The sequence below is a fragment of the Brassica rapa genome, chromosome A08, assembly GCF_000309985.2.
Source record: "Brassica rapa cultivar Chiifu-401-42 chromosome A08, CAAS_Brap_v3.01, whole genome shotgun sequence".
In the NCBI taxonomy this organism is placed as follows: Eukaryota; Viridiplantae; Streptophyta; class Magnoliopsida; order Brassicales; family Brassicaceae; genus Brassica; species Brassica rapa.
In genome coordinates this window covers 17,709,333-17,732,988 of record NC_024802.2, presented here as the reverse complement: position 1 = coordinate 17,732,988, position 23,656 = coordinate 17,709,333, and the positions used below count along the sequence as shown (strand labels likewise).

General features: G+C 37.0%; 3 protein-coding genes across 6 annotated transcripts; all 3 read left to right on the top strand.

Annotated features, from left to right (window-relative positions):
- The first annotated feature begins 1,643 nt into the window (after nucleotides 1-1,643).
- Nucleotides 1,644-8,374, top strand: LOC103835318 (homeobox-DDT domain protein RLT1). Of its 2 annotated transcripts, none has more exons than XM_009111471.3 (17): nucleotides 1,644-2,102; nucleotides 2,173-2,622; nucleotides 2,826-2,896; nucleotides 3,009-3,257; nucleotides 3,346-3,417; nucleotides 3,495-3,659; nucleotides 3,734-3,956; nucleotides 4,023-4,123; nucleotides 4,262-4,348; nucleotides 4,470-4,622; nucleotides 4,698-4,853; nucleotides 4,931-5,140; nucleotides 5,220-6,200; nucleotides 6,286-6,813; nucleotides 6,898-7,002; nucleotides 7,093-7,323; nucleotides 7,392-8,374. In XM_009111471.3, exons 1-17 carry the CDS (start codon nucleotides 1,928-1,930, stop codon nucleotides 8,124-8,126), a joined length of 4,692 nt encoding a protein of 1,563 aa, XP_009109719.1. In that variant the 5' UTR covers nucleotides 1,644-1,927; the 3' UTR covers nucleotides 8,127-8,374. The 2 variants fall into 2 exon arrangements, with proteins under 2 accessions (XP_009109719.1, XP_009109718.1); XM_009111470.3 differs by having other exon boundaries at nucleotides 2,982-3,257.
- A 7,670-nt stretch (nucleotides 8,375-16,044) lies between these two features.
- LOC103835317 (receptor-like protein kinase HSL1) lies at nucleotides 16,045-19,702 on the top strand. Its single transcript, XM_009111468.3, has 2 exons — nucleotides 16,045-18,803; nucleotides 18,891-19,702. Exons 1-2 carry the CDS (start codon nucleotides 16,199-16,201, stop codon nucleotides 19,283-19,285), a joined length of 3,000 nt encoding a protein of 999 aa, XP_009109716.2. The 5' UTR covers nucleotides 16,045-16,198; the 3' UTR covers nucleotides 19,286-19,702.
- A 1,768-nt stretch (nucleotides 19,703-21,470) lies between these two features.
- Nucleotides 21,471-23,285, top strand: LOC103835316 (syntaxin-61). 3 transcript variants are annotated; one of them, XM_009111463.3, is made up of 7 exons: nucleotides 21,471-21,662; nucleotides 21,827-21,900; nucleotides 21,994-22,107; nucleotides 22,263-22,376; nucleotides 22,468-22,655; nucleotides 22,806-22,896; nucleotides 22,977-23,285. In XM_009111463.3, the coding sequence occupies exons 2-7, from the start codon at nucleotides 21,847-21,849 to the stop codon at nucleotides 23,151-23,153; spliced, it is 738 nt and encodes a 245-aa protein (XP_009109711.1). In that variant the 5' UTR covers nucleotides 21,471-21,662; nucleotides 21,827-21,846; the 3' UTR covers nucleotides 23,154-23,285. The 3 variants fall into 3 exon arrangements, with proteins under 3 accessions (XP_009109711.1, XP_009109715.1, XP_009109713.1); XM_009111467.3 differs by having other exon boundaries at nucleotides 21,480-21,662; nucleotides 21,836-21,900; XM_009111465.2 differs by lacking the exon at nucleotides 21,471-21,662 and adding an exon at nucleotides 21,694-21,738.
- The last annotated feature ends 371 nt before the right edge of the window (nucleotides 23,286-23,656 follow it).

Here is a 23,656-nt window from a genome sequence, read left to right as displayed (position 1 = left end):
TCTTAGAGAATCAAACTAATCTCGACAGAGAATGAAAAATTGCAGATCACGAATTCGATTTTCTGCATCTTGTATCAACTTCTCACACTCAGTTAAGTGTATTAGCACTACCTTCTGTATAGTCGACTCAACAAAAGCTTTTATATTATCAGAGCCAGTCGATTCACAAAATCAAGTGAGCAAAACATTAGAATTAGCATATAATAATAAAAAATCAGAATAAACTGTCAAGAACAAGAAGAAATAAACTTTTTACCTTATTGAGATTGTATGTGCTTAGATGCATCAAAATCATATTTGACAAAGTGCTGATTAGAACACTTATGCTGGATTTTCATCAACCAACAAGTCATCCCATTATTTCCAAGAGATTTAGTCGCTAACATTTATTATATACATGCAACAGTTCTAACAAAAAGATAATATAATTTCATTGAATGGGAAAGCAAAAGAAAAACATTGAAAAGCATTGAGCCAAAAAAGGCAATGCATTACAAAGATACCGTCTCTATGTGATTTGGGAAAAGACAATTCTCGCAAATAACTTTTTTTAAGTTTTTATCACAAAATAACTCTCGTAGAAAAAAATGATCAAAATAGCCAATTTTATTTTGAAATTTTTATTTTTTTATTTATTATATTTTAAAATTTGAAATTCTAAATCCAAAGTCCCATCCCTTAAATTTTGATTAGTTAATCATAGGGTAAAATGTATTTTTACTCTTTAATAAAACTTATTTTGGTTATTTTCTTCATTGAAGACTATTTTTATGAAGATAAACTAAAAAGGTATCCTAGAAAATTTCTCTTTGGGAAAACATGTTTACAATTTCCATTGTAGTATATTTTATGTTGACTTAATTTTGGCTAATTCTTTGATTAAATTTATAATTTAATTGTCTTTTTTCTTTGTATTATTTCTCAAAACACATTAAGAAAATATCTATCAGATTAAAACGTGGAGAGCATACATAAATATATACACGTAATTTCACAGTTAAATAATTTTTTATTAAAAAATTAGATATTAAAAAGATAAAATAATGAAAAATCAAATAACGTAATATATATATATATATATTAAAATTAATATACTATACATAATTAATGTTATTAATATTTAAATTTAATTTCCTGTTTACTGATAATTTGAAATTTTAGATGTATAGTTTTATTTTTTTCTTTAAATATATATATTTTTTCAAACAACATAAATAACCGGGTTTAGGAAGTGTAGGTTGAACCGGTTTGTGATTGAATAATACTTTCAAAGACAGCAAGGATTGTGTACTTTAAAACAACAAACGGCAAAAATGTCTATCTAGTACGCACGTGGTCGACAAGAAACAGAAGAAGAAAAGTCTTGCAACCTGCCGTGCGGATCTGAGAGACAAACAAAAAAAGAGACAAGACCAAGCCTTGAAGAGTATATCTTCTTGTATTAATCGCTAGACTAATAAATTAAATAAAAATCATAATTAAGAAAAAGGTGGAAAGTGTGAGGGAAAGATTGCATCGCTTCATAAACACATAGGGCACGCGATCCGCTGTAGAATCATCCCTCAAGTTTCGACCTTTTTTTTTTCCCTTTATTTCTTTTTTTAAAAAATAAGAAACAAAAGATTTAAATTAGAACAAGTGAAAAAGATATGAAGGAGGTTGAAATCGAGAGCCCTGTTGTTTTTCCTTTATCGATTTTACTATTATTATTGTTGTTCATTCTCATATATTATTCTTCTTTTATTTTCTCTTTTTTACGTTTTTTCGTGGGTTAATAAGTCAGTAATCTAAAGGGGGAGAGATAAGGGTTATATGTTTTGTGGAAAGCCCTAATTTTCGTTTGTGTTGTGTTGTGTTGTTTGTTCTTATCCTCTCTGATTGTTCTTGCGGCCGTGTTTCTGCTTCTCTCTCTCTCTCTTTGTGTTCCATGGAGATGGGTTCTGATGAAGAAGATCAGATCAAGAACGTTAACGTTGGTGATGTTAACAAGAATAAGAAGAAAAAGATTGATACTTTCAATAACAAAGACTCTCTCTCCTCCAAATCTAAGCGTCAGATGAAAACTCCCTTTCAACTCCAGACTCTGGAGGAAGTTTATGCAGGTTTGATTTTTATTTCATCTTTGTTAATGTTTGTTGTTGTTGAATTTGATTTTGATTTTGTTTCAAACAGAGGAAACGTATCCCTCGGAGGCGACGAGGGCTGAGCTGTCTGAGAAATTGGATTTGTCAGATAGACAGTTACAGATGTGGTTTTGCCACAGGAGGTTAAAGGACAAGAAAGATGGCCAGGCCAAGAAACCGGTTCAACCGGCTGCTACTCCTGCTTTGTCGTCGGTTAACGAGTTACCGGCTGCTGATGATAGATCTGGTTCGGGTTCTGGCTCAGGCTGCAGTCCTTATTCGGAGTCAAGGAGAAACTTTGAGAGTGGTAGTGGTAGCTCTGGAGCTGACTTGGGTGAATATGAGAAAGGTGGGTACGAGCCACCACGGTTGTCTGTGATGGTTCGTAGAGCTGTTGTTTGCGTTGAGGCTCAGTTAGGGGAGCCATTGAGAGAGGACGGACCGGTTCTTGGAATGGAGTTTGATCAGTTGCCTCCTGGTGCGTTTGGAACACCTATAGGTACATCATTACTCTCTATTTTCCAAATCATAATGGTATTGCAGTTTACGTGTATTGTTTGTGGACAGTTTATCTTGTAAGTACGAAGCTTTTCCTTTCTATGTGGTAACATTGGTCTCTCGTTGCTTAGATTGTTCTATCTCATGTGGGTCTCTGCTTTTTCTTATTCTCTAACCTTTTTTTTTGTGGACAAACTATTGTAGCAATGCAGACGCACCAAGGTCATCTGTATGAGAGCAAAATGTATGAGCCACATGATGTCCGACCTCCAAGAGTTAGTTTTCTGACTAACCATATATGTTCTTTTTTTATTTTATTTTTACTATTTTGCTGAACTTATTTGCTTTTGTTGACTACAGTCTGCTGCCCGTTCTTTCCATGAGCAGCAATCACTGGATGATCCGTCTTCCTACACACCTGAGATTAATGGGCGGTACTCTGAGAGTCATGCGCGTGGTATGGACTATGAAACTTCACGGTCCAAGAGTTCATCATTTATGCATGGGAATGGGCCTGTACCAAGGCCCTATGGTACCCATGGAAATGCATCTTTGAATGGTTCTACTTCTCAACAAGACATGTCTAGCCCCATTGTCCCATCAGCTCATGGTGATAGCTTCCTGCTGGAGAGAAAGGTAGCTGTGCTAACTTTTATTTCTTCCCTTTTTTAACCAAGATGTGTGTTTTTATTGTAATGTTATTATTATTTGTTTACATTCACAGGTAAACGATGGCAGAGTCGGAAGAGGAAGTGGACAAAAAGATCCAGAGAAACTAGAAATTCAGAGGAAAAAGGTATCTTATTATCTTTTATTGGTATCCTCTGTAAGACTGTAACACATGTTGTTGAGTTGAGAGGTTTGTGTCCTCAGTATCAAGAACGCATGAGAAAGGAGATGGAAAGGCATGAGCGTGAGAGGCGTAAAGAAGAAGAGAGGCTGATGCGTGAAAGAATCAAAGAAGAGGAGAAGTTACAGCGTGAGCAGCGACGTGAAATGGAAAGGAGAGAAAAGTTTCTACAGAGAGAAAACGAACGAGTGAGTACTGAAAATACTATACACTTCTTAGTATTTTAGAAATTAGACTCATCTTTGTGTTTGAATGTTAAAAGGCGGAGAAACAGAAGCAAAAAGATGAGATTCGCCGGGAGAGAGATGCTATAAGACGCAAGATTGCCATTGAGAAGGCAACTGCGCGTAGAATTGCTAGAGAGTCTATGGATCTAATCGAAGATGAGCAGCTAGAGCTGATGGACTTGGCTGCTGCTAGCAAAGGCTTGCCCTCGGTGTTGCAGCTTGATCATGATACGTTGCAAAACCTTGAACTGTATAGAGGTATGAAATTGAACATGAGTTCTTTCTTGATCTTGCAACTTATCATAGCTATTTCTACTTTTACAGATTCTCTGAGCGCATTTCCACCAAAGGCTTTACAACTGAAAATGCCGTTTACAATTTCTCCATGGAAGGATTCCGAGGAAAATGTTGGGAACCTTCTAATGGTATGATCTTGAAATTAGTACCATCAAAGTAACTTTGGATCAGAACAATGAGACCGATTTGGAATCAGTTGGATTGTGTTTTCACGTTTTGTGCACTCTGTTGCACTTCAAAGTTATAATAGTGTGGTTGCTTTTCAGGTTTGGAGATTTCTAATATCATTTTCAGATGTTCTAGACCTATGGCCTTTTACCTTGGACGAGTTTATTCAGGCTTTTCATGACTATGTAAGTCTCTCTTTAATAGTCAATCTGAGATCCCCTTGTTTTCTCGTGTTCTATAGTTGTTTATTTCATTCCATTGTTATTGCTCTATATTTAATATATGTAATGTATAATCTTATTGTAGGACTCAAGATTGCTGGGGGAGATACATATTACTCTTCTGAGATCAATAATACGAGACATTGAAGATGTTGCTAGAACACCTTACAGTGGAATTGGAAATAACCAATATACTACAGCCAATCCTGAGGGTGGACACCCCCAGATTGTTGAAGGGGTATGCTAATATCCTTTTCTCCTTTAAGGTTGATTCAGTGAGGCTTCATCTTTCCTAATATTCCTTCCTCTACAGGCTTATGCATGGGGCTTTGACATTCGTAGTTGGAAAAATCATTTGAACCCACTAACATGGCCTGAGATACTGCGCCAATTGGCACTCTCCAGTGGATTTGGGCCTAAGCTGAAGAACAAAAGTTCCCATGTGACACAAACTGCTCACAAGGATGAGGTACTTATTCCCATTTGTGTGTTGTCAGAGGTTTTAATTTTTATTTAGGCATTGATATGGTTAACTTGTGTGTGCAGGCTAAAGGCTGTGAAGATAACATTTCTACTATTCGCAGTGGTTCAGCAGCTGAAAGTGCTTTTGCATCAATGCTGGAGAAAGGGTTGCTGGCTCCACGCAAGTCGAGGCATCGGTTGACACCTGGAACTGTCAAATTTGCAGCCTTACATGTTCTGTCTCTGGAGGGAAGCAAGGGACTAACACTAATAGAACTTGCCGACAAGATTCAGGTATACATCTATAATCAATATATGTTACTTAGTTGAAATATTTCATTTTCTTATTTTTTTTAATGGTTTCTAATGGAAGAAATCTGGACTTCGAGACCTGTCAACAAGCAAGACGCCAGAGGCTTCCATCTCAGTTGCATTGACAAGAGATGTGAAGCTCTTCGAAAGAATAGCTCCTTGTACTTACTGTGTACGAGCTCCTTACGTGAAGGACCCTGCGGATGGAGATGCAATACTCGCTGAAGCTAGGAAGAAGATAAAGGCATTCGAAAACGGATTGACAGGTCCAGAAGATTTGAATGATCTTGAAAGGGATGAAGACTTTGAATGTGATGTTGATGAGGATCCTGAGGTTGATGATCTAGCCACTCCGGCAAGAGCCTCAAATGGTTTGTCTGGAAAGGGAGAAGATGCTATGTTCTCTGATGTTAAGAGCATTGTTCCACAATACCATAGTAAAGATTCAGCTGTTAGCTCCGTGGATGATAATAATGATGTGGTTGAAGATAGCAACCAGGGCCAGTCATGGATTCAAGGTCTTACAGAAGGGGATTACTGTCATCTAAGTGTTGAAGAGCGCCTTGAGGCCCTTGTTGCTTTAGTCGGCATTGTCAACGAAGGAAACTCCCTCAGAGCTAGTCTTGAGGATCGTATGGAGGCAGCAAACTCTCTTAAAAAGCAGATGTGGGCAGAAGCACAGTTAGATAACAGCTGCATGAGAGATGTACTTAAGCTTGGCAGAGACCCTTCTCAACGTATGGATGAATCAAAGCCTATGGAAGCTGTTTCAAATGATCTTCATAAATCTGAGAGAGGCTTTATTAACCAGGAGGCCACTCAAGAGAATTGTTCTTCGAAGAGATCACGGTCACAGTTAAAATCATATATAGGCGACAAAGCAGAAGAGGTGTATCCGTACCGATCTTTGCCGCTTGGACAAGACCGGCACCGCAACCGTTACTGGCATTTTGCTGCGTCAGCATCTAAGACTGATCCTTGCTCGGGGCTTATATTTGTTGAGCTACACGATGGCAAGTGGCGCCTCATTGATTCAGAAGAGGTAATATTAACACAACCTTGGCAGCTAAACAACATGTTGCTTGTATAGATGTGTTAACCATGTCTTGTCTGAATTTGTTTTGTAGGCTTTTGACTTTTTGGTTGCGTCACTGGATATGCGTGGGATTAGAGAATCCCATTTACGCATAATGTTACTGAAGATTGAGGGATCATTCAAAGAAAATGCTTATAAGGCAAAGAGTGTTGTGAATCATTCTCCTGCAGATTCTGTGAGCCCATCCAGTGCTATTTTTGGGTCTAATTCGGATTCAATGGAAGCTTCAACTTCTATAAGAGTTGAGCTTGGGAGAAACGACAGGGAGAAGGAGAGTTTATCGAAACGGTTCCATGATTTCCAGAGATGGATGTGGACCGAGACGTACAGCTCGCTGCCTTCTTGTGCTAGGAAACACGGGAAGAAGAGATGTGAATTGTTAGCAACATGTGAAGTGTGTGTTGCCTCTTATCTATCTGAGTATACACACTGCACTTCTTGTCACCGGAGATTGAGTATGTTTGATAGTTCAGAGAGAAAGATATTAGATTCAGCTTTGACTGCATCTCCTCTTCCGTTTGGAGCCAGGTTGCTCAAAGCACTACTTGTTTTTCTTGAGGTAACGCTTCATTTAACTCTTGTCAACTTTTATTCTATAGTCATTTCTTTGGTACTAACTTTTGACAACTTCATTTATTGACAGGCATGTGTACCAGATGAAGCTCTTGAATCATTTTGGACAGAGGACAAAAGAAAAGATTGGGGGTTTAGATTGAATGCTTCATCATCACCTGAAGAGCTTTTGCAGGTAAGTACCATCTTTGTGTTTCTTTTTCCCTAAATTTAAACATAAATTTGTTTTAAAACCAGCTTATATTCCTTTCTGTTTTTTTTACAGGTCTTGATTTCCTTAGAGAGTGCAATCAAGAAAGAGTCTTTATCATCCAGTTTTGTATCGGCAAAGGAGCTCTCGGGAGTTGCTGATGATTCAGGATCAGTGGACGTTTTCCCATGGATACCAAAGACAATATCAGCGGTTGCTTTGAGACTTCTAGACCTTGATGCATCCATTATTTACGTGAAGCCAGAGAAACCTGAGCTAATATCAGAAGATGACAAGGAGCAGATTGTAAGTCTTATAGATTATTTAGTGAAGATTGTTTCTTTGTTACTCATTTGGAAGTAATTTTAATGCAGAGCATTTTCCCTGGAAAGTCTCTTACCAAAGGCAAAGGAGCCAAAGAGCAAGAAGACCAAGATGAGGTTATTGTTTCAAACTCGGGTAAAAAAAGTAAGAAACGACGAGTAAGGTTTGGTCGTGTATCAAACAGAAATGTGAAGAGGAAGAAAGTGCAAGAGAGTCCAGACAGATTTGTGGCTGGTAGGAGCGATGTTTCAGTGGATAGGAACTTAGGGAGCGTTGCGTTGAACCATCATCAAGTCCCTGGAAGAGGAAAGAGGACGGTTAGAAAAAGACCTGAGAGGAACGATGAGGACAATTACCGCTTAGTCAGCAGAATGGCTGACATTGTTAGGCCTAATAGCGAAGATGTTGAAGAGGAGGAAGAAGATGAACAAACATTCAGAGACATTAATGAAGATTGGGCAAGTGAAACTCCTAGAGAGATGGAGGTGATGACGCCTATGCAAGTGGATGATGAAAGTGACAACAGTGTAGGAGTTGAATCAGAGGATGATGATGAGGGTCAGTTTGTGGTTTATGATCAGAGGAACAAGTGGGGACTAGATTGGAATAGTAACCCAAATGAAGCAATGGAGGATGATGAGGAAGTTGTTGGGGTTGAGCAGGTTGAAAGAGAAGATGTTGCAGAAATGAGTGAGAGCTCTGAAGATGATGATGCACCTGCTAATAATGCAGCAGCAAATAATTATGAAAGTGGATCAGAGGATTACAGCAGCAGTGATTCATGAACTGAGGTGTAGCATGTGGAGAGGGAAGAAGATTACATTCGTGAAGACATGTTTTATATCTATAGGGAGAAAAGAAAGTGATAGTTCAGAATAGGTTCTCTCACCTAAGAGAAGATTAATTATAAGAATATTTCTGATTAGTTTGGTGAAGTCAATCCAAGGCATATATGTAGCAAGTGCCATTGTTATCATAAAAATTACAACTTCATTGTTTTGTTAAATATAAGTTAAATGATTCTTCTGTCAAAGCTCCAAGGCTTAAGGATCTCTCTTTCGTCTCTGCTTCTGGTTTTAGAAAGATCTCTAGGAAAATAAAAATGATTTCGACTCTCTTTCTTGCATATGAGAATCACTTGTCCTAGGGATTCAGGTAGAATCTCAGCATTAAATGTCAAAAAGGTACTAATATGCCAAAGAGACTTGAAAAAGAGAGTGCGTGTTTTTTCTCAAATCATTGTCATGATTTTCCGCAATCGCATGAATATCTTCTGCTTCGTTGTCTTTAAAGAAGAACCTCTCTTGAAATTTTGTAAAGATGATTACAGTTTACATTAGTTTGTGTTTGTTTATGTAGTAGTTATTATGAAGTTCACCACTTTTGTAGATGCTTAGATGGTCCAAGCCTCCAAGTTAGACCACCTTTTGTTACGTGGTGATCTTTATTTAATGAGCCCCGTCTTTTTCATTATAATTTTACTGTTACAATAGAAAAGAATAATCTACAAAATGTACACTAGTGATGAATTGATATGCTGCCAATAATCTTCTAGGCTCTTCAATCTTCAATAAAAACAAGAATTTAGCATTCCGTACACTAGTGATGATATGCTGCCAATAATATACAAAAACTCAACGTCTTATATCGAAGAAAGATGTCTTTAAATATCAAAATTCAAAAGTACAATCACTATTGAACCACAATATCTTCCAACCACAAGAGGCAAGGCTTGTTTTCCTAATGTTACAAGCCAACAAACTCTTTACCGTACCACTTATACTTCCATCACCAGTCAACTGTTACATCTGATACATTTTGTCCATGTCTACATATACAATTGAATATTTTTGTAGGATGGAACATTTGTATGAATCGATTCCAAATCCTCCCAATCTCTTCTAAATGTTAAATCCAATACGACACACATTTGCTATTTGCACAAGACACATATACTAATACTATACACATGTACATACATGCAAGCATATGCATCGAAAGAAGAGCAAAGATCGAACTAATATAGAAACTTCAAATGTACATTGAACATTTTGAAAAATAGTTGTTAAAAGGCTTCTTTCTTCCTTCTTACTGTATACTTTTTTTTACCCAGCCAACCAAAAGGAGAATAGGAAAGTGGGAGAAGGTGGGATGTGAAATCAAACTCAATATATTCTTAAAGATTACTTAAAATGAATGACTAAGCTTAAGGGAATCATTATGGTTACAAAAGAAAAGAAGCTTAAGGGAATAATTATGATTGCAATCACCAAAACATGGGCCAAATAAATTGGAAAAAATTGAACTGCTGACTTTTCTTCCTGCTTCTAGACAGAGCCGGCCCTGGGCCCAAGCAATAGAAGCGATGGCTTCCGGCCGATAATTATTATCAAAAATATCGGTCACATTTTTTCAAAAATGTGTCTATAGTGCAGTAGTTTAATAACCATTGTATTTGAAACCAGAACCCGGGTTCGCGTAACCTTACCAGCAGAATTTTCATTTTCGACAATTTTTTTCATATATGGCTTCTAACCATAAGATTTCTAGGACCGGCTCTGCTTCTAGGCGCTTTTCTTATTTTCGGCTCTTCAAATTTCGTATTCTAACCTAGAAAATAATATATTTTACTCACGTAGAACCCACAACTACTCTTGTTTGTACAATATAGATCACGAGAAATCATAAGTGGTTCATCAACTCTATCTCAATATCTTGCGGGAATTCTTCCACTATAATTTGATATATAATGATATTAATTAAGATCAACGAGTCTTCTCTTTTTTTTTTCCTACATATGTGATTTTATATAAGAATACTGAAGTTATAGACAAGTCTTCAAAGCTAGTTTCTATGTTCAATCGATTCCGATTTAGAATACCAGTAATAACCGTCTCTCTCTCTAGTGCATGTTTGGTGTAGACGTGTGTACTAGCCATACCATACCAGTGGGTGATGAATGTTGTGTTTAAAGCCAGTATAGCTTATTAGAGCAGTTACCAGAAGCGTGAAATTATAAGTCATAACATATAGAAGAATGAGTCCATATAATGAAGGGTGTCCAACCACTCCTAATAACCGTTCCCTAACGGTTACAAATTCATAATGCTTTCCTACGTGATCCATACAATGATACACACGATACAATGCCAAGTTATTATCACCAAAATGGAATTAAGTGATTAATGTTTTAGAATAGGTTGTATACTGCTACATTAGTGTGTCGACAACATACCGTATAGCATATAGAAGTATATGTGATTGTTTATATGTAAACTATATCTATACGGTATATACATTTTGTATAGAAAATTGTTTGTTGTATCTACTGTATTGTGTATCTACAAGCCATTTTATGATACAATTTAATTATGACTCAAATGCTCCATACATAAAATGAAAAGAAAGGAAAACAAAACATAAGACTTTGTTACGAGAAAAAATACATAAAGAGGAAAACAGCTACATTAGCTGACTCTAGTGTTTTGCTTTGGTACTAGAAACATACATCGAGATTGCATGCCGTTTCTTTCTTTGGTTTCAGCAGCCCCTATGGATGAATGACAAGACACCGACGCGATGTTTCCAACTTTGGCTTTGTCTCGGGAATACACTCTTTTCTGCGTTTCTTTAATTATTCTTTTATTTCTCTCGATTTTCCACCTCTCCTTTTTTGGGCAAACCGCAATAAGAAAACGTGACGGAAGTGAACTTGGTGTTCAAAAAGAAAATAAAGATGGAAGTGAACTAATTTGGTTATTTAAGTAATAATCAATTTGTAGGAATTATATTTGTTATTGTTAGATCATCTCCGATGTAAAACTTTATTTTCTTTTCTAAAATATAATAAAAATAAAAAAGAAGTAAAATTATTCTAACTCTAATCCATTTTATACTCTATAATAGAATGATGAACAAACAGAAAATAGATTACTCTATTTATAGAGTAAATTTTATTATGAAGTGAGATATAAAGTTGAGTTAGAGCATTTTTTGCTCATATTTACTTTTACTCTGTTTTAAAGGAAAAAATAAAATAGGGATGAAAATGCTCTTAAAATTTTGAATGCTTTTTGTTGAAGTCTTCTACCCAGTGTTTAAAGAATCAGTACTCTAAGTAATTAGGTTCAATTTGCACCACTATCTTCGCCTTATGTTTAATTGTATTTTCCGTCATTAATATGGTTTTCTTCAGTTAATGAAAAAACTATAACACATTTTGATGGGATGCAGTAAACAGCAAGAATGAATCTATATACTAAAATGAATGTGATAAGACTGATAGTTAATGCTAAGATATTGGGACCTAAGATATTTGAAGAAAATAAATACTACTAATAAAAGTCTGCTTCTATGATAATGATGCTGCTCGTTTCCGTCTATTACTTCAATCGAACACTAAAAGCCCTGACTAAAAGTATCATACACCCAATGTTAGAATATGGTTTCCTGTAAGACTAATTAAATTTTTATTTATAACTATTTTAAATTAGCTTATATTTTACAAGCTTATACTCCCTCTGTTCCTGAAAGTAAGATTTTCTAGACTATGCACGCTTATTAAGAATTTAATAAATGTTTATAATTTAATTTATTTTTTACTTTATTATACACTTTGCAATAACTTTCCACCAATAAAATTTAATCAATTCAAATATTCTCAATTAATATTCCTCAAAAGTATAAAAAAGTACCTTAACAATATAGAAAATCTATCTTTGTGGAACAAGAAAAAAATCTAAAACATCTTACTTTCGGGAACGGAGGTAGTATTTTACAAGAAAAAAAACATTTCAAAGCTTTGTGCTTGATCTATTTATAGTTAATGTAACAAAACCTAGTTTTATAATTAATTTAGTAATTTAGAACAACAGTAAGCTGACTGACTACAACATTGCTAATGTTTATGTCCGGTCAATATGTTGTTTTGGAATTTTTTACATTAATGTATATTCCTCCAGTAGTGTGTGCGTGTGTAAACAATCTAAATATTTGATGCAATTACATTTTCGTTTTCCATCGATTTTCTTCTTGTTTGTTGAGAGTAAGGTAAAACAAAATATTATATTGTTTTGGCTAAAAACAGATAATACCACTTAGAAAATTTCCAAATCATGATATATGAAGACACGCGATCTAACTTACATGATGTTTTTATATCTATAAATAGGTCGTTAGATAATCACTATAAATGTTGGTTAAAATCAGCGAGTTATGGATGGTGGTTAAGGATCAATTTTCTTTAGACGTGGGATAAAATGATATGTTATCTTATGTAGGGAGTGTTTCAAAAAAAAATGTTATCTAAAGTAGGGCCTGCGTTAGAAAACATAACATTATTACGTTTAGAACAAAACAAAACGGGAGATGCGACAAAAGAAAAGACAATTTGGAGTACGTATTGAGATTGGCATGCAGTGTTATTTAATAATTACACAAACCAAATACTATTCCACATTTCCATATATCATTAACTGTCGGCTTATCAACCATTTGATCTCATCTTCTTTTTGTTTTCTTTATATATTGGAAAAAAGTTTCTCAGCTACACCATATTTAGTATAATATGGTGCAAACCATCCAGAGTTTAGAAATGTGTCGAAACCTACCCGATGTATATGATAATACATGCCACATATACGACGTTAATAAAAACATGGTGCCAACATCATAACGAGGTTTAATTGATTTTAGCTTAAATAATTGGGGTCAGAGCGTAATTTCTTAAAGTTAAACTCCAATTAACAAAACCCGTCCCGACCCGTTCGATAAACCCGACCCACACTTAACCATTCCCCCCAAATCGATTTCATTAGGGTTCTAAACAAGAAAAAATTGGGAATTTCGAAAAGAGAGTGAGAGATTCGTGAGAGACAAAGAGAGATTGCAGAGACAGAGAGAGAGAGATCGATTCAGTTTCGGCGACGAATCCGGATGTGGTAATTGAAGGTCTCACCGGATGAGAAGATAATGGCGGGCGAAGATTTTGCCTTCTATCAACAGAAAATACCTGGTTACTATCTAGGAATCGGTATCAGAAACGAACAAGTCGGTTCTGTGCATTCGGTTCATTCACCTTATTTCTTCCTTGATGAAAATGTTCTTCCCATTGGATCTGCAGTGTTTGCTGCCTTAGCCGAGATGTATATACAAGACCATCAAAATCAAACCAAGTCTGGACAATGAAGAAGTCTTACGACCCATGGAAACTGAATTTCTCTCTCTCTCTTTGTCTCTGCAATCTCTCTTTGTCTCTGACGAATCTCTCACTCTCTTTTCGAAATTCCCAATTTTTTACTTGTTTAGAACCCTAATGAAATCGATTTGGGGGAAATGGTTAAGTGTGGGTCGGGTTTATCGAACGGGTCGGGTCGGATTTTGTTAATTGGAGTTTAACTTTAAGAAATTACGCTCTGACCCCAATTATTTAAGCTAAAAACAATTAAACCTCGTTATGATGTTGGCACCATGTTTTTATTAACGTCGTATATGTGACATGTATTATCATATACTTCGTGTAGGTTTCGACACATTTCTAAACTCTGGATGGTTTGCACCATATTATACTAAACATGGTGTAGCTGAGAAACTTTTTTCCTTATATATTCAGTTGTGAATGAACTTATTTCATGTTTGCTTGTTCATAAATCAATTATTAATGAATCATATTCATTAATACTACATAGGTACATAATACACGAGACAACTTTCATTTATCACATTTATTATTTGTGGATCTCTTTGTTGGGAAAATTGAATCATTTAATGTCTATAATAAATTTTACTGCAAAGATTTAAATGAGTAGGTATATTAAATACTTAGCAATGATTTGGTTGCTTTTAAATTTAGGAAAACCTAGAAAATTTAAAACATGTCTTGGCTGAATTTTAGTTTTAGACTTTAGTGTTCTTCCTAACATTCATAGTTTTAAAGATAATTAATAATTATTTGCAATCGAATTAAAAGATAATTCAATGATACTAGAAAACAATAATATATTTTTTTTTTTAACAAAGTATTTAGGTAGTTAGCAAAAGAAAAGAAGAACATTCTCTTTTATGGTCAGTACTGATCAGTAACAAATCTTAAAACAGATACACAAGCAATAGTTATAAGAATCTACGTTGAAAACTAGACATAGATATTAATAATTATTTGCAATCGAATTAAAAGATAATTCAATGATACTAGAAAACAATAATATTATTAGGGAAATTAGGGAGTATAACCATGAAAAAAATCATAATTCACCAACTAGCCATTTTCCTTACCAAACCTATACACACTGTTATAAATCTATATTAATACTGTAATACCTTTTGCATCTACCGGTTTAACCTGCTAACTAAAAAAAATAAAAAAAATTCTTAACTCACCAAAATTAAATTGTAGACTATCCAACTTCGAAAGGCGAAGAAGACACCACCACTAGTTCTCAGAGAAGTTTTGTGGAAGAGAAGATTGGTTAGGAAGCTTTGTCGAAGACGAAATGGAGAGGCTTTTCCGATTCCAAAGCGACAGTCGTGAAGATGCTAGAATATGTACGTATTTGGTTTGAAGTAAATCTATGTCTCGTGTTGGAGAAGATGAACAGTTTTTTTATTATGTTCTATTCTATTATATTCATATAGAATATAAATATAAAACAATATATATATTTTTATGCGATAAATTCTATTTCATTTGACGGTTACTAAAATTGTTCTATTTTGTTTAGATATATATTTTGATATTTGGGTTTAGGTTTACATTTGGATTATGGTTTACATTTAGATTAGGATTTAGTGATTAGAATTTAGGGTTTAGTATTTATAAGGTGAGGGAGTATGGTTGAAATCAGTTTTAACTTCTTTAATGCAATCATACACATTTCATAATTTCACTATTGGTACTATGTTATTTATTATGTTCCATTCCATTTGGATTTAGAGTTTATATTTGGGTTAATGGTTTATATTTAGGTTTAAGGTTTACATTTAGATTAGGGTTTAGTGATTAGAATTTAGGGTTTAGTATTTATACGATTGGGGTTGACAATATGACAAGCATTACCACCTTCCATGAAAGCATAATCATGTCAACATTTAAGAAATATATCAAAATGATATTTAGATTGGAACTACATTTTCACTTTTTCTATTCTATATGTCTCATGTAGAATAGTAATGCATTTTACTGGAATTTAGAAATTTAGATTTAGTTTATGCAAGATTAGGGTTAAGGCTGGATTAGGGTTTATGTTTCCATAGGGTTTAGGGTATATTATTTATAAGTTGGGGTTGAGGTTGAATTATTGTTTAGTATATATGGATTATAGGTGTAGTTTGCGTTATATACTACTTCGACAATATAGAATAGAAAATTCGGTGTGTATATATGTGGTCAATAAACTTGTCACGTGGATGGTACTTCTTCCTTCACATTAAAATTTTTTGGTTCCTCCGTGTCCATATTTTTTCTCAATTACGTTATCAATATATAATATATTCACCGGATAATTGTTGATGAAGAGGGTATAACCGGATCAGTTGTGTCACAAATGTTAGATTCTTAATAATGTCAAAATCATTGCTAGATTTTTAATTATGTCTCCAAAATTGGCTATCTCACCAATAAGCCCATATTATTATTATTGTCTAATACTCCAATAAAAATGTCGATAAAAAAAATAACAATACTAATATTTAGCATTCACAGTCAGATTCACGATAAGTCGATAACTCAGCTGTCTCCCCGGTCAACGCTTTTCAGACAGACTCTTCTTTATTATTCTCATCCTTCAACACACTCTTCAAGTCTCATCTCACTCTCTCTCTTTCTCTCTCATCGCCGTCACTAAGACCGGGCCGTTTAAAGATGCATCTTCTCTTCCTCTTCCTCCTTTTCACCTCCGTCTTCTCTCTAAACCAAGAAGGCCTCATCCTCCAGCAAGTCAAGCTCTCTCTCAACGACCCAGACTCCTCCCTCTCCACCTGGAACTCCCAAGACGCTTCGCCTTGTCGGTGGCACGGCGTCTCTTGCGACAATAAAAACTCCTCCTCCTCCTCCTCCGTCACTTCCGTCGACCTCTCAAACGCCAACCTCGCCGGCCCTTTCCCTTCCGTCATCTGCCGTCTCCCCAACCTCTCTCATCTCTCCTTCTCCAACAACTCAATCACCTCCGACCTCCCGCTCGACGTCGGAGCTTGCAAGAGCCTCAAAACTCTCGACCTCTCCCAGTGTCTCTTCACCGGAAAGATCCCCCACACCCTCGCCGACCTCCCCTCCTTAACCTCCCTCGATTTATCCGGAAACAACTTCTCCGGCGACATTCCGGCGAGCTTCGGCAAATTCGAAAACCTCGAGGCTCTCTCTCTCATCAGCAACCTCTTAGACGGAACGATCCCGCCGTTTCTCGGTAACGTCACCTCCCTGAAGATGCTGAACCTATCCTACAACCCGTTCGCCCCGGGTCGGATCCCTCCGGAGCTCGGGAACTTAACGAACCTCCAAGTCTTGTGGCTCACGGAATGTAATTTAATCGGGGAGATCCCTGACTCGCTGGGTCGACTCAGTAAACTCGTTAATCTAGACCTCGCGCTCAACAACCTCGTGGGCCCCATCCCTCGCTCCCTCGGCGGGTTAGCCAGCGTAATCCAGATTGAGCTTTACAACAACTCGTTAACCGGAGCTATCCCGGTTGAGCTCGGGAATTTAAAATCATTAAGACTTCTCGACGCGTCGATGAACCGGTTAACCGGGTCTATACCGGACGAGCTCTGCCGTTTACCGTTAGAGAGTTTGATTCTCTACGAGAACGATCTCGAAGGCGAGCTTCCGGAGAGCATAGCTTTATCTCCCAACTTGTACGATCTAAGAATATTCGGAAACCGCCTCACCGGGGCATTACCGAGTGACCTCGGCGCTAACTCGCCGCTGAATCGGATAGACGTGTCGGAAAATGAATTCTCCGGGGAGTTGCCGGCGGGTTTGTGCGCGAAGGGGGAGCTAGAGGAGTTGCTGGTTATAAACAACTCCCTCTCCGGCGTTTTACCGGAGGGGCTGGGGGATTGTAAGAGCTTGACGCGTGTCCGGTTAGCGTATAACCGGTTTACCGGTCGAGTTCCGGCCGGTTTCTGGGGGTTGCCGCATGTTTCGTTGCTTGAGCTTATAAACAACTCGTTCTCCGGCGAGATTTCGAAGACTATCGGAGGCGCGTCGAATCTCTCGATGTTGGTTCTGACCAACAACGAGTTCACCGGATCTTTGCCGGAGGAGATTGGGTCTTTGGACAAGCTTAGTGAGTTGTCGGCGAGCGGGAACAAGCTTAGTGGCTCGTTGCCTGATAGCTTGATGAGTCTTGTGGAGTTAGGGACGCTTGATCTTCACGGGAACCGGTTTACTGGGGAGTTATCTCCTAAGATCAAGTCATGGAAGAAGCTAAACGAGTTGAACTTAGCCGACAACGAATTTTCCGGCAAGATCCCAGACGAGATCGGGAGCTTGTCTGTTTTGAACTATCTTGATCTCTCTGGTAACTTATTCTCTGGCGAGATCCCTGTTTCGTTGCAGGGTTTGAAGCTAAACCAGCTGAATCTGTCGAATAACCGGTTAACCGGCGACGTACCGGATTCTTTAGCGAAAGAGATGTATAAGAACAGCTTCCTCGGGAACCCGGGACTCTGCGGGGATATCGAGGGACTGTGTGGCTCTGAGGATCAAGCTAAGAGCAAAGGCTTTGCATGGCTTCTCAGATCTATTTTCGTACTTGCGGTGATAGTGTTTGTTGCTGGACTTGCTTGGTTCTACTTAAAGTACATGACATTCAAGAAAGCGAGAGCCGTGGAGAGGTCTAAGTGGACGTTAATGTCCTTCCACAAACTCGGATTCAGCGAGCACGAGATTCTCGAAAGCTTAGATGAAGAGAACGTGGTTGGAGCTGGAGCTTCCGGTAAAGTCTACAAGGTTGTGCTCACCAACGGAGAAACCGTCGCTGTTAAACGTATATGGACAGGCTCCGTCAAAGAAACAGAAGACAACACCGATCCGGAGAAAGGCGAGAGACCTGGATCAGTTCAAGACGAGGCCTTTGAGGCTGAGGTCGAGACGTTGGGTAAGATTAGGCACAAGAACATTGTGAAGCTATGGTGTTGCTGCACGACGAGAGATTGCAAGCTCTTGGTTTATGAGTACATGCCTAACGGTAGCTTGGGAGATTTGCTGCATAGCAGCAAAGGAGGAACGTTGGGGTGGGAAACGAGGTTTAAGATTATATTAGATGCAGCCGAGGGGCTTTCTTATCTTCACCATGATTGTGTACCAGCGATTGTGCATAGAGATGTTAAGTCCAACAATATTTTGATCGATGGAGATTATGGTGCGAAGGTTGCTGATTTTGGAGTGGCTAAAGTCGTTGACTTGACCGGGAAGGCTCCTAAGTCGATGTCAGTGATCGCTGGCTCGTGCGGTTATATTGCACCAGGTTAGTCTTTATGGTTCAACTTTAATGTTCGGTTGGTTAATACTCAATACTTAGTATTAGTACATGTTTAATGGAGACTACTTGCAGAATACGCATATACGCTTCGTGTGAACGAGAAGAGTGACATCTACAGCTTCGGGGTAGTGATCCTTGAGATAGTTACTAGGAAACGTCCGGTTGATCCGGAGTTGGGAGAGAAGGATTTGGTGAGATGGGTTTGTTCCACATTGGACCAGAACGGAGTAGAGCATGTGATAGACCCAAAACTTGACTCATGTTACAAAGAAGAGATAAGCAAGATCCTTAACGTTGGGCTTCTCTGCACGAGTCCTTTGCCTATAAACCGACCTTCGATGAGACGTGTGGTTAAGATGTTGCAAGAAATCGGCGGTGGAGATGACGAAAGCCTGAACAAGACAAGATCCGGCAAGTTAACTCCTTACTACTATGAAGAAACTTCAGACCAGGGAAGTGTAGCTTGAGAGACAAGAGGAGAAAGTGTTTGTGCCCACAAACTCTCAATTTTTGGTGTTTGAAGCTGTGAATTTAGGGCATTGAGTCAGAGAATGTTGAATTTTTATAGTATTATAAAAAAGTTACTAGATCAGGAAATGGTGATTCAGTCTCTACTGTAAAGCTATTTAGTAACTCTGGCTAGCTTTACAGTGAAAATGCTGCCATCTTCTGGCGTTAACATGCATTTAAATAGTTTCCATATTTGGGTAAACAGATTCTATGTTCTGGTAAGGAACATGTCTCTATCTCTAAAGCGTGTGCTCTTCTTTTTAGTGAACTGTTGGATGCTCGTGTATGTAACTGTAGATTCACATGGCTCTTAAATTCTACAACTTTTAGAATTTGCTTTTAAAAGTTTCAGGTTGTGCTGTTTGCTTTACTTACTTTACGTGTACAAACGCATCGGATGTAATAAGAGCACATGAGATGACTAGATTCAACTATCCTGCAAAAAGGTCTCTTCTTCAGATACTTGTTGAAATCTTATTGGGTCTTCCTTAACTAATCAGTATTAAGTATTCAAAATACACATAACTTATAAATTACATAATAAATAAGTACAAATGACGTCTAAGAAACTATCTTTATTAAAAAAACAAATATTATTCGTAGCAAACCCCTTGACCAAAAGATAAAACAAACATTCGTGTTGGAGAATGGAGACTAGCAGTTCAAGAACTATTTATTCGCAAATATTTTTTTTTTTTTTTTGAGCAAATTTATTCGCAAATATAGTTCTCTTTTTTTTTTTGTTAAAGGGTTTTCTTAGAATGTAGTTAAGTCATCTATTATCAAAAGGTGGTCGTTATGGAGTGTTTAACTTCCTTACTGGATTAGTATTGCTGACATTATTACATCAAGTTAAAAGATAACTTGTACTGTTGAGTACAAAACAAAACAAAAAAACATTGACATCTCACCGTTATATGTGCTTGATCTACGTGGAGAATTTACTTACACAAAGATAATTTAAGAAACACAGATAGATAAGTTTCTAAAGATGAGCTGTTGTTAGTTGTGGGGATTAGAAGTGGGCTCAGTAAGCATTGAAGCTCACTTACATTGGTAGAGAGTATCATTCATTAAGGGACATTGACACCTCACCTTGCCTTGTCTCTCTCTGTCTCTTTCACTCACTTCCTTTTCCAAATCATTTCTCATTTTTGTTTTCTTTCTTTCTCTCTTCTTTTTTCTTACATTTCCGCTTTGTTATTTGTCAACATGTTGCATGATGAAGTTCAATATAGATTCTACGAAGTTTGTTATTTCTTTCTGCAACAAGGATCATCACTCTTCCACTTTATCTTTGTGAACTATTATTGTTATATACGGTACGATGCAACTACGCAACTTCTTAAAACCAAATCCAAGCAACTTCTCTCACTCTAATAATTTTCGTATTATTTTGCTTATTAAATGGTTGGTACGAAACACATTATTTTTTAGAAAAATGGAAGCATAGTAGGGACAAGAGCTCAAAAGATAAGGTCAGGATTGCGAAATTATCACAGACATGAGTTATTGAGTATGGGTGACCCACAGGCACACGGTACACATTCACACCTTGGACCATGTGGCTTTCAAACGGACCCAGCAGAGCCACATGGTTAAATTTCTCCACATTTTGACAAACCTTAGTATCTTACACATCGACTAGTACTGTAGTTTGTCGAAGGCCTCTATTACAAAAAAAAAAAAAAAAAAAAGCCACCAAGGACTTGCGAGCTTGTTGAGCCATTTTGAGCTTCTTCTGTGTGCGCTTGCTTCAACCTAAACATCAACTATTTATTTAGGTGTCTCCAAAAACCTCTCATCATTACTTTTTGAGAAAAAGACCAAAATAGCACTAAATCAAGTTTTTGTTTCCAAACTAGCAATCAAAGTCAAAAGTCACAAAAATAGCACTCAAAGGGTGAGGTTTAGGGTTTAGAATTTAGGGTTTAGGGTTTAGAGTTTAGGTTTTAGGGTTTAGAGTTGAGAAATGAGGTTTTGGGGATAAGATTTCAAATTTTGAAAAATAAAAAAATTTAAATTTTTCAAAAGATAAAATGCTATTTTGGTCATTTTAGTTTTTGAGTGTTATTTTTGTGATATAAACTTAGAAATGTGCTATTTTGGAGATTTGCCTTTACATTTTTTCTCTAAGAAATATTTGAGGGAATAAAAAAAATAGGCTTATTGGGTTGTTATTGGGCTTTATAAGTTTCTCTTCAATTAAGCCCAAAGCTAAGCTTTCGACAATCCTCCACCACGCCGGAGTTCAATTCATTTACTTCACCGCCGTGAGTTCCTTCTCCCCCGATCTGCACCGCCTCGCGTGTCGATTAATCTCCTCTCTTCCAGGTGAAAAGGCTCCTCCTTCTGTTTTCCCCTTACAACCTTAAAGTTGAGAGATTCATAGATCTGTTTCCGTTCTAAAGTAAAAATCTTTAGCTTAGATTAGCCATCGGAATATTTCTGGATCTAATTGAGTTAAAAACCAGCTATGTTTTTGTTTGGTGTATAAGGTAAAACAGATTGTGTCGGGATGTCTTCAGCGCAAGATCCATTCTACATTGTTAAGGAGGAGATCCAAGATTCTGTGAGTTTTGTTTTGGATTTGGATTTGGACAAGACATGTTTCTTTTGTTAGGACATTGATTAAATGTTTCATTTGATGGGATGCTTTTGTTAGATTGATAAGTTGCAATCTACATTCCACAAATGGGAGCGTGTCTCTCCTGGAATGGGTGATCAAGTCCACGTCACCAAGGAGCTTCTTGCTAATTGTGGAAGCATTGAGTGGCAGGTACTCGTATGATGGACGACACGCTCATCTTGTATAATGTATTATTGTCAATACTCAGTTATACACATGATTAATATCCAGTAGAATAAGTATGTGAGCCGTTCGATTTAGAGTCCTTTTCCATGGCTATTGAAGCTGTTATTGCTGATTGGAAGGTAGATGAGCTGGAAAAAGCGGTGGCCGTTGCAGCAAAAGATCCTGCCTTGTATGGCATTGATGATGCTGAGCTTGAAAGACGGAGGAGATGGACTAGTAATGCTAGGACACAGGTATGACTCAGAATCCGTAATTGTATACTGCTTTTCACAGTTTTAGAGAGTGTTTTGACTTGTGCATGAAAGTTATGGTACTTTTTGATAGGTGCGGAATGTGAAGACTGGTGTTCTAGCTGGTAAAGGTAGCGCTGGAGCTGGTAATGCAAGTGAAGTGCGCCGAGAGCTGATGAGAATGCCAAACTCGAATGAAGCAAGTAGATACGATCAGTATGGGGGAAGAGATGATGATGGATTTGTACAGTCAGAATCAGATAGGCAAATGCTGTTGATAAAGTAAAAGCTCTTTCAGTTTCTGTCTACTTCATTTTGCAATCTCTTATTTGCTTTATTATGTCACAATGCCTTTTACTCGTGTGTAGAATAGTTTTGTTCAGCGAGAGTAGTGCTGTAACTTGATATCAACTTTTTTGTGCGGAACTTCAGGCAACAAGACGAAGAGCTGGACGAGCTGAGTAAAAGTGTAGAGAGGATTGGAGGAGTGGGACTTACTATACACGATGAACTCGTTGCACAGGTTAGTAACATGAGAGAAAGATTTAATATCTGCAGAGATGAGAAACATCAAGTTTTCTTTCTATTGGATGTGTGTTGCAGGAGAGGATAATAGATGAACTGGGAACGGAGATGGACAGTACAAAGAACAGGCTAGAGTTTGTACAGAAAAAAGTGGGAATGGTGATGAAGAAAGCAGGAGCGAAAGGGCAGATGATGATGATATGTTTCTTGCTCGTCTTGTTCATCATCCTTTTCGTTCTCGTCTTCTTGACCTAAACACCGCAGCAGAATAGTTTTTTTTTATATGTTACTTCTTGTTATGATGTTTGTGGTGAAACAAAGAAAAAGTACATTAAAAATAATTGTTTGATTTTTCTTATCTGGTAAATTATTTGAGATTGAAGTCTATTGCATTGTATCTTTCCTGCTTGAGAAGAAGATTTGATCAAAATATTCGTAAGGCTACCACCAAGTGTGGAGCATTTATCTGCCAAACCCAAACTCGGAAAACAATTACCCATACTACCGAATTTGTTAGATCATGCATGTTCCAAGGTCTATCAAGGTCTATCATTTTAACGTCAAAACCACATTATTTTAGTATAATTTTAACACTAAAACCAAAATCTTCTCCAATCATAACATTAAATTTCTCACTAAATCTATTTTATAATATTATATGTATTAAGTTTTTTATTTATCATTAAATAAAAATATGTTTTAGTAATAAAATAAATGAATATTGTTTTAGTGGAATAAATAGTGTTTAATTGTGGTGA

Excerpts from the sequence above, each read along its gene's own strand:
- LOC103835318 (XM_009111470.3), top strand. The coding sequence starts at position 1,928 with ATGGAGATGGGTTCTGATGAAGAAGATCAGATCAAGAACGTTAACGTT. Across the intron at positions 7,003-7,092 it reads CACCTGAAGAGCTTTTGCAG|GTCTTGATTTCCTTAGAGAG; the intron begins GTAAGTACCATC and ends TTTTTTTTACAG. Across the intron at positions 7,324-7,391 it reads AAGATGACAAGGAGCAGATT|AGCATTTTCCCTGGAAAGTC; the intron begins GTAAGTCTTATA and ends ATTTTAATGCAG.
- LOC103835317 (XM_009111468.3), top strand. The coding sequence starts at position 16,199 with ATGCATCTTCTCTTCCTCTTCCTCCTTTTCACCTCCGTCTTCTCTCTA. Across the intron at positions 18,804-18,890 it reads GTGCGGTTATATTGCACCAG|AATACGCATATACGCTTCGT; the intron begins GTTAGTCTTTAT and ends GACTACTTGCAG.
- LOC103835316 (XM_009111463.3), top strand. The coding sequence starts at position 21,847 with ATGTCTTCAGCGCAAGATCCATTCTACATTGTTAAGGAGGAGATCCAA. Across the intron at positions 22,108-22,262 it reads GTGGAAGCATTGAGTGGCAG|GTAGATGAGCTGGAAAAAGC; the intron begins GTACTCGTATGA and ends GCTGATTGGAAG. Across the intron at positions 22,656-22,805 it reads AGGCAAATGCTGTTGATAAA|GCAACAAGACGAAGAGCTGG; the intron begins GTAAAAGCTCTT and ends GCGGAACTTCAG.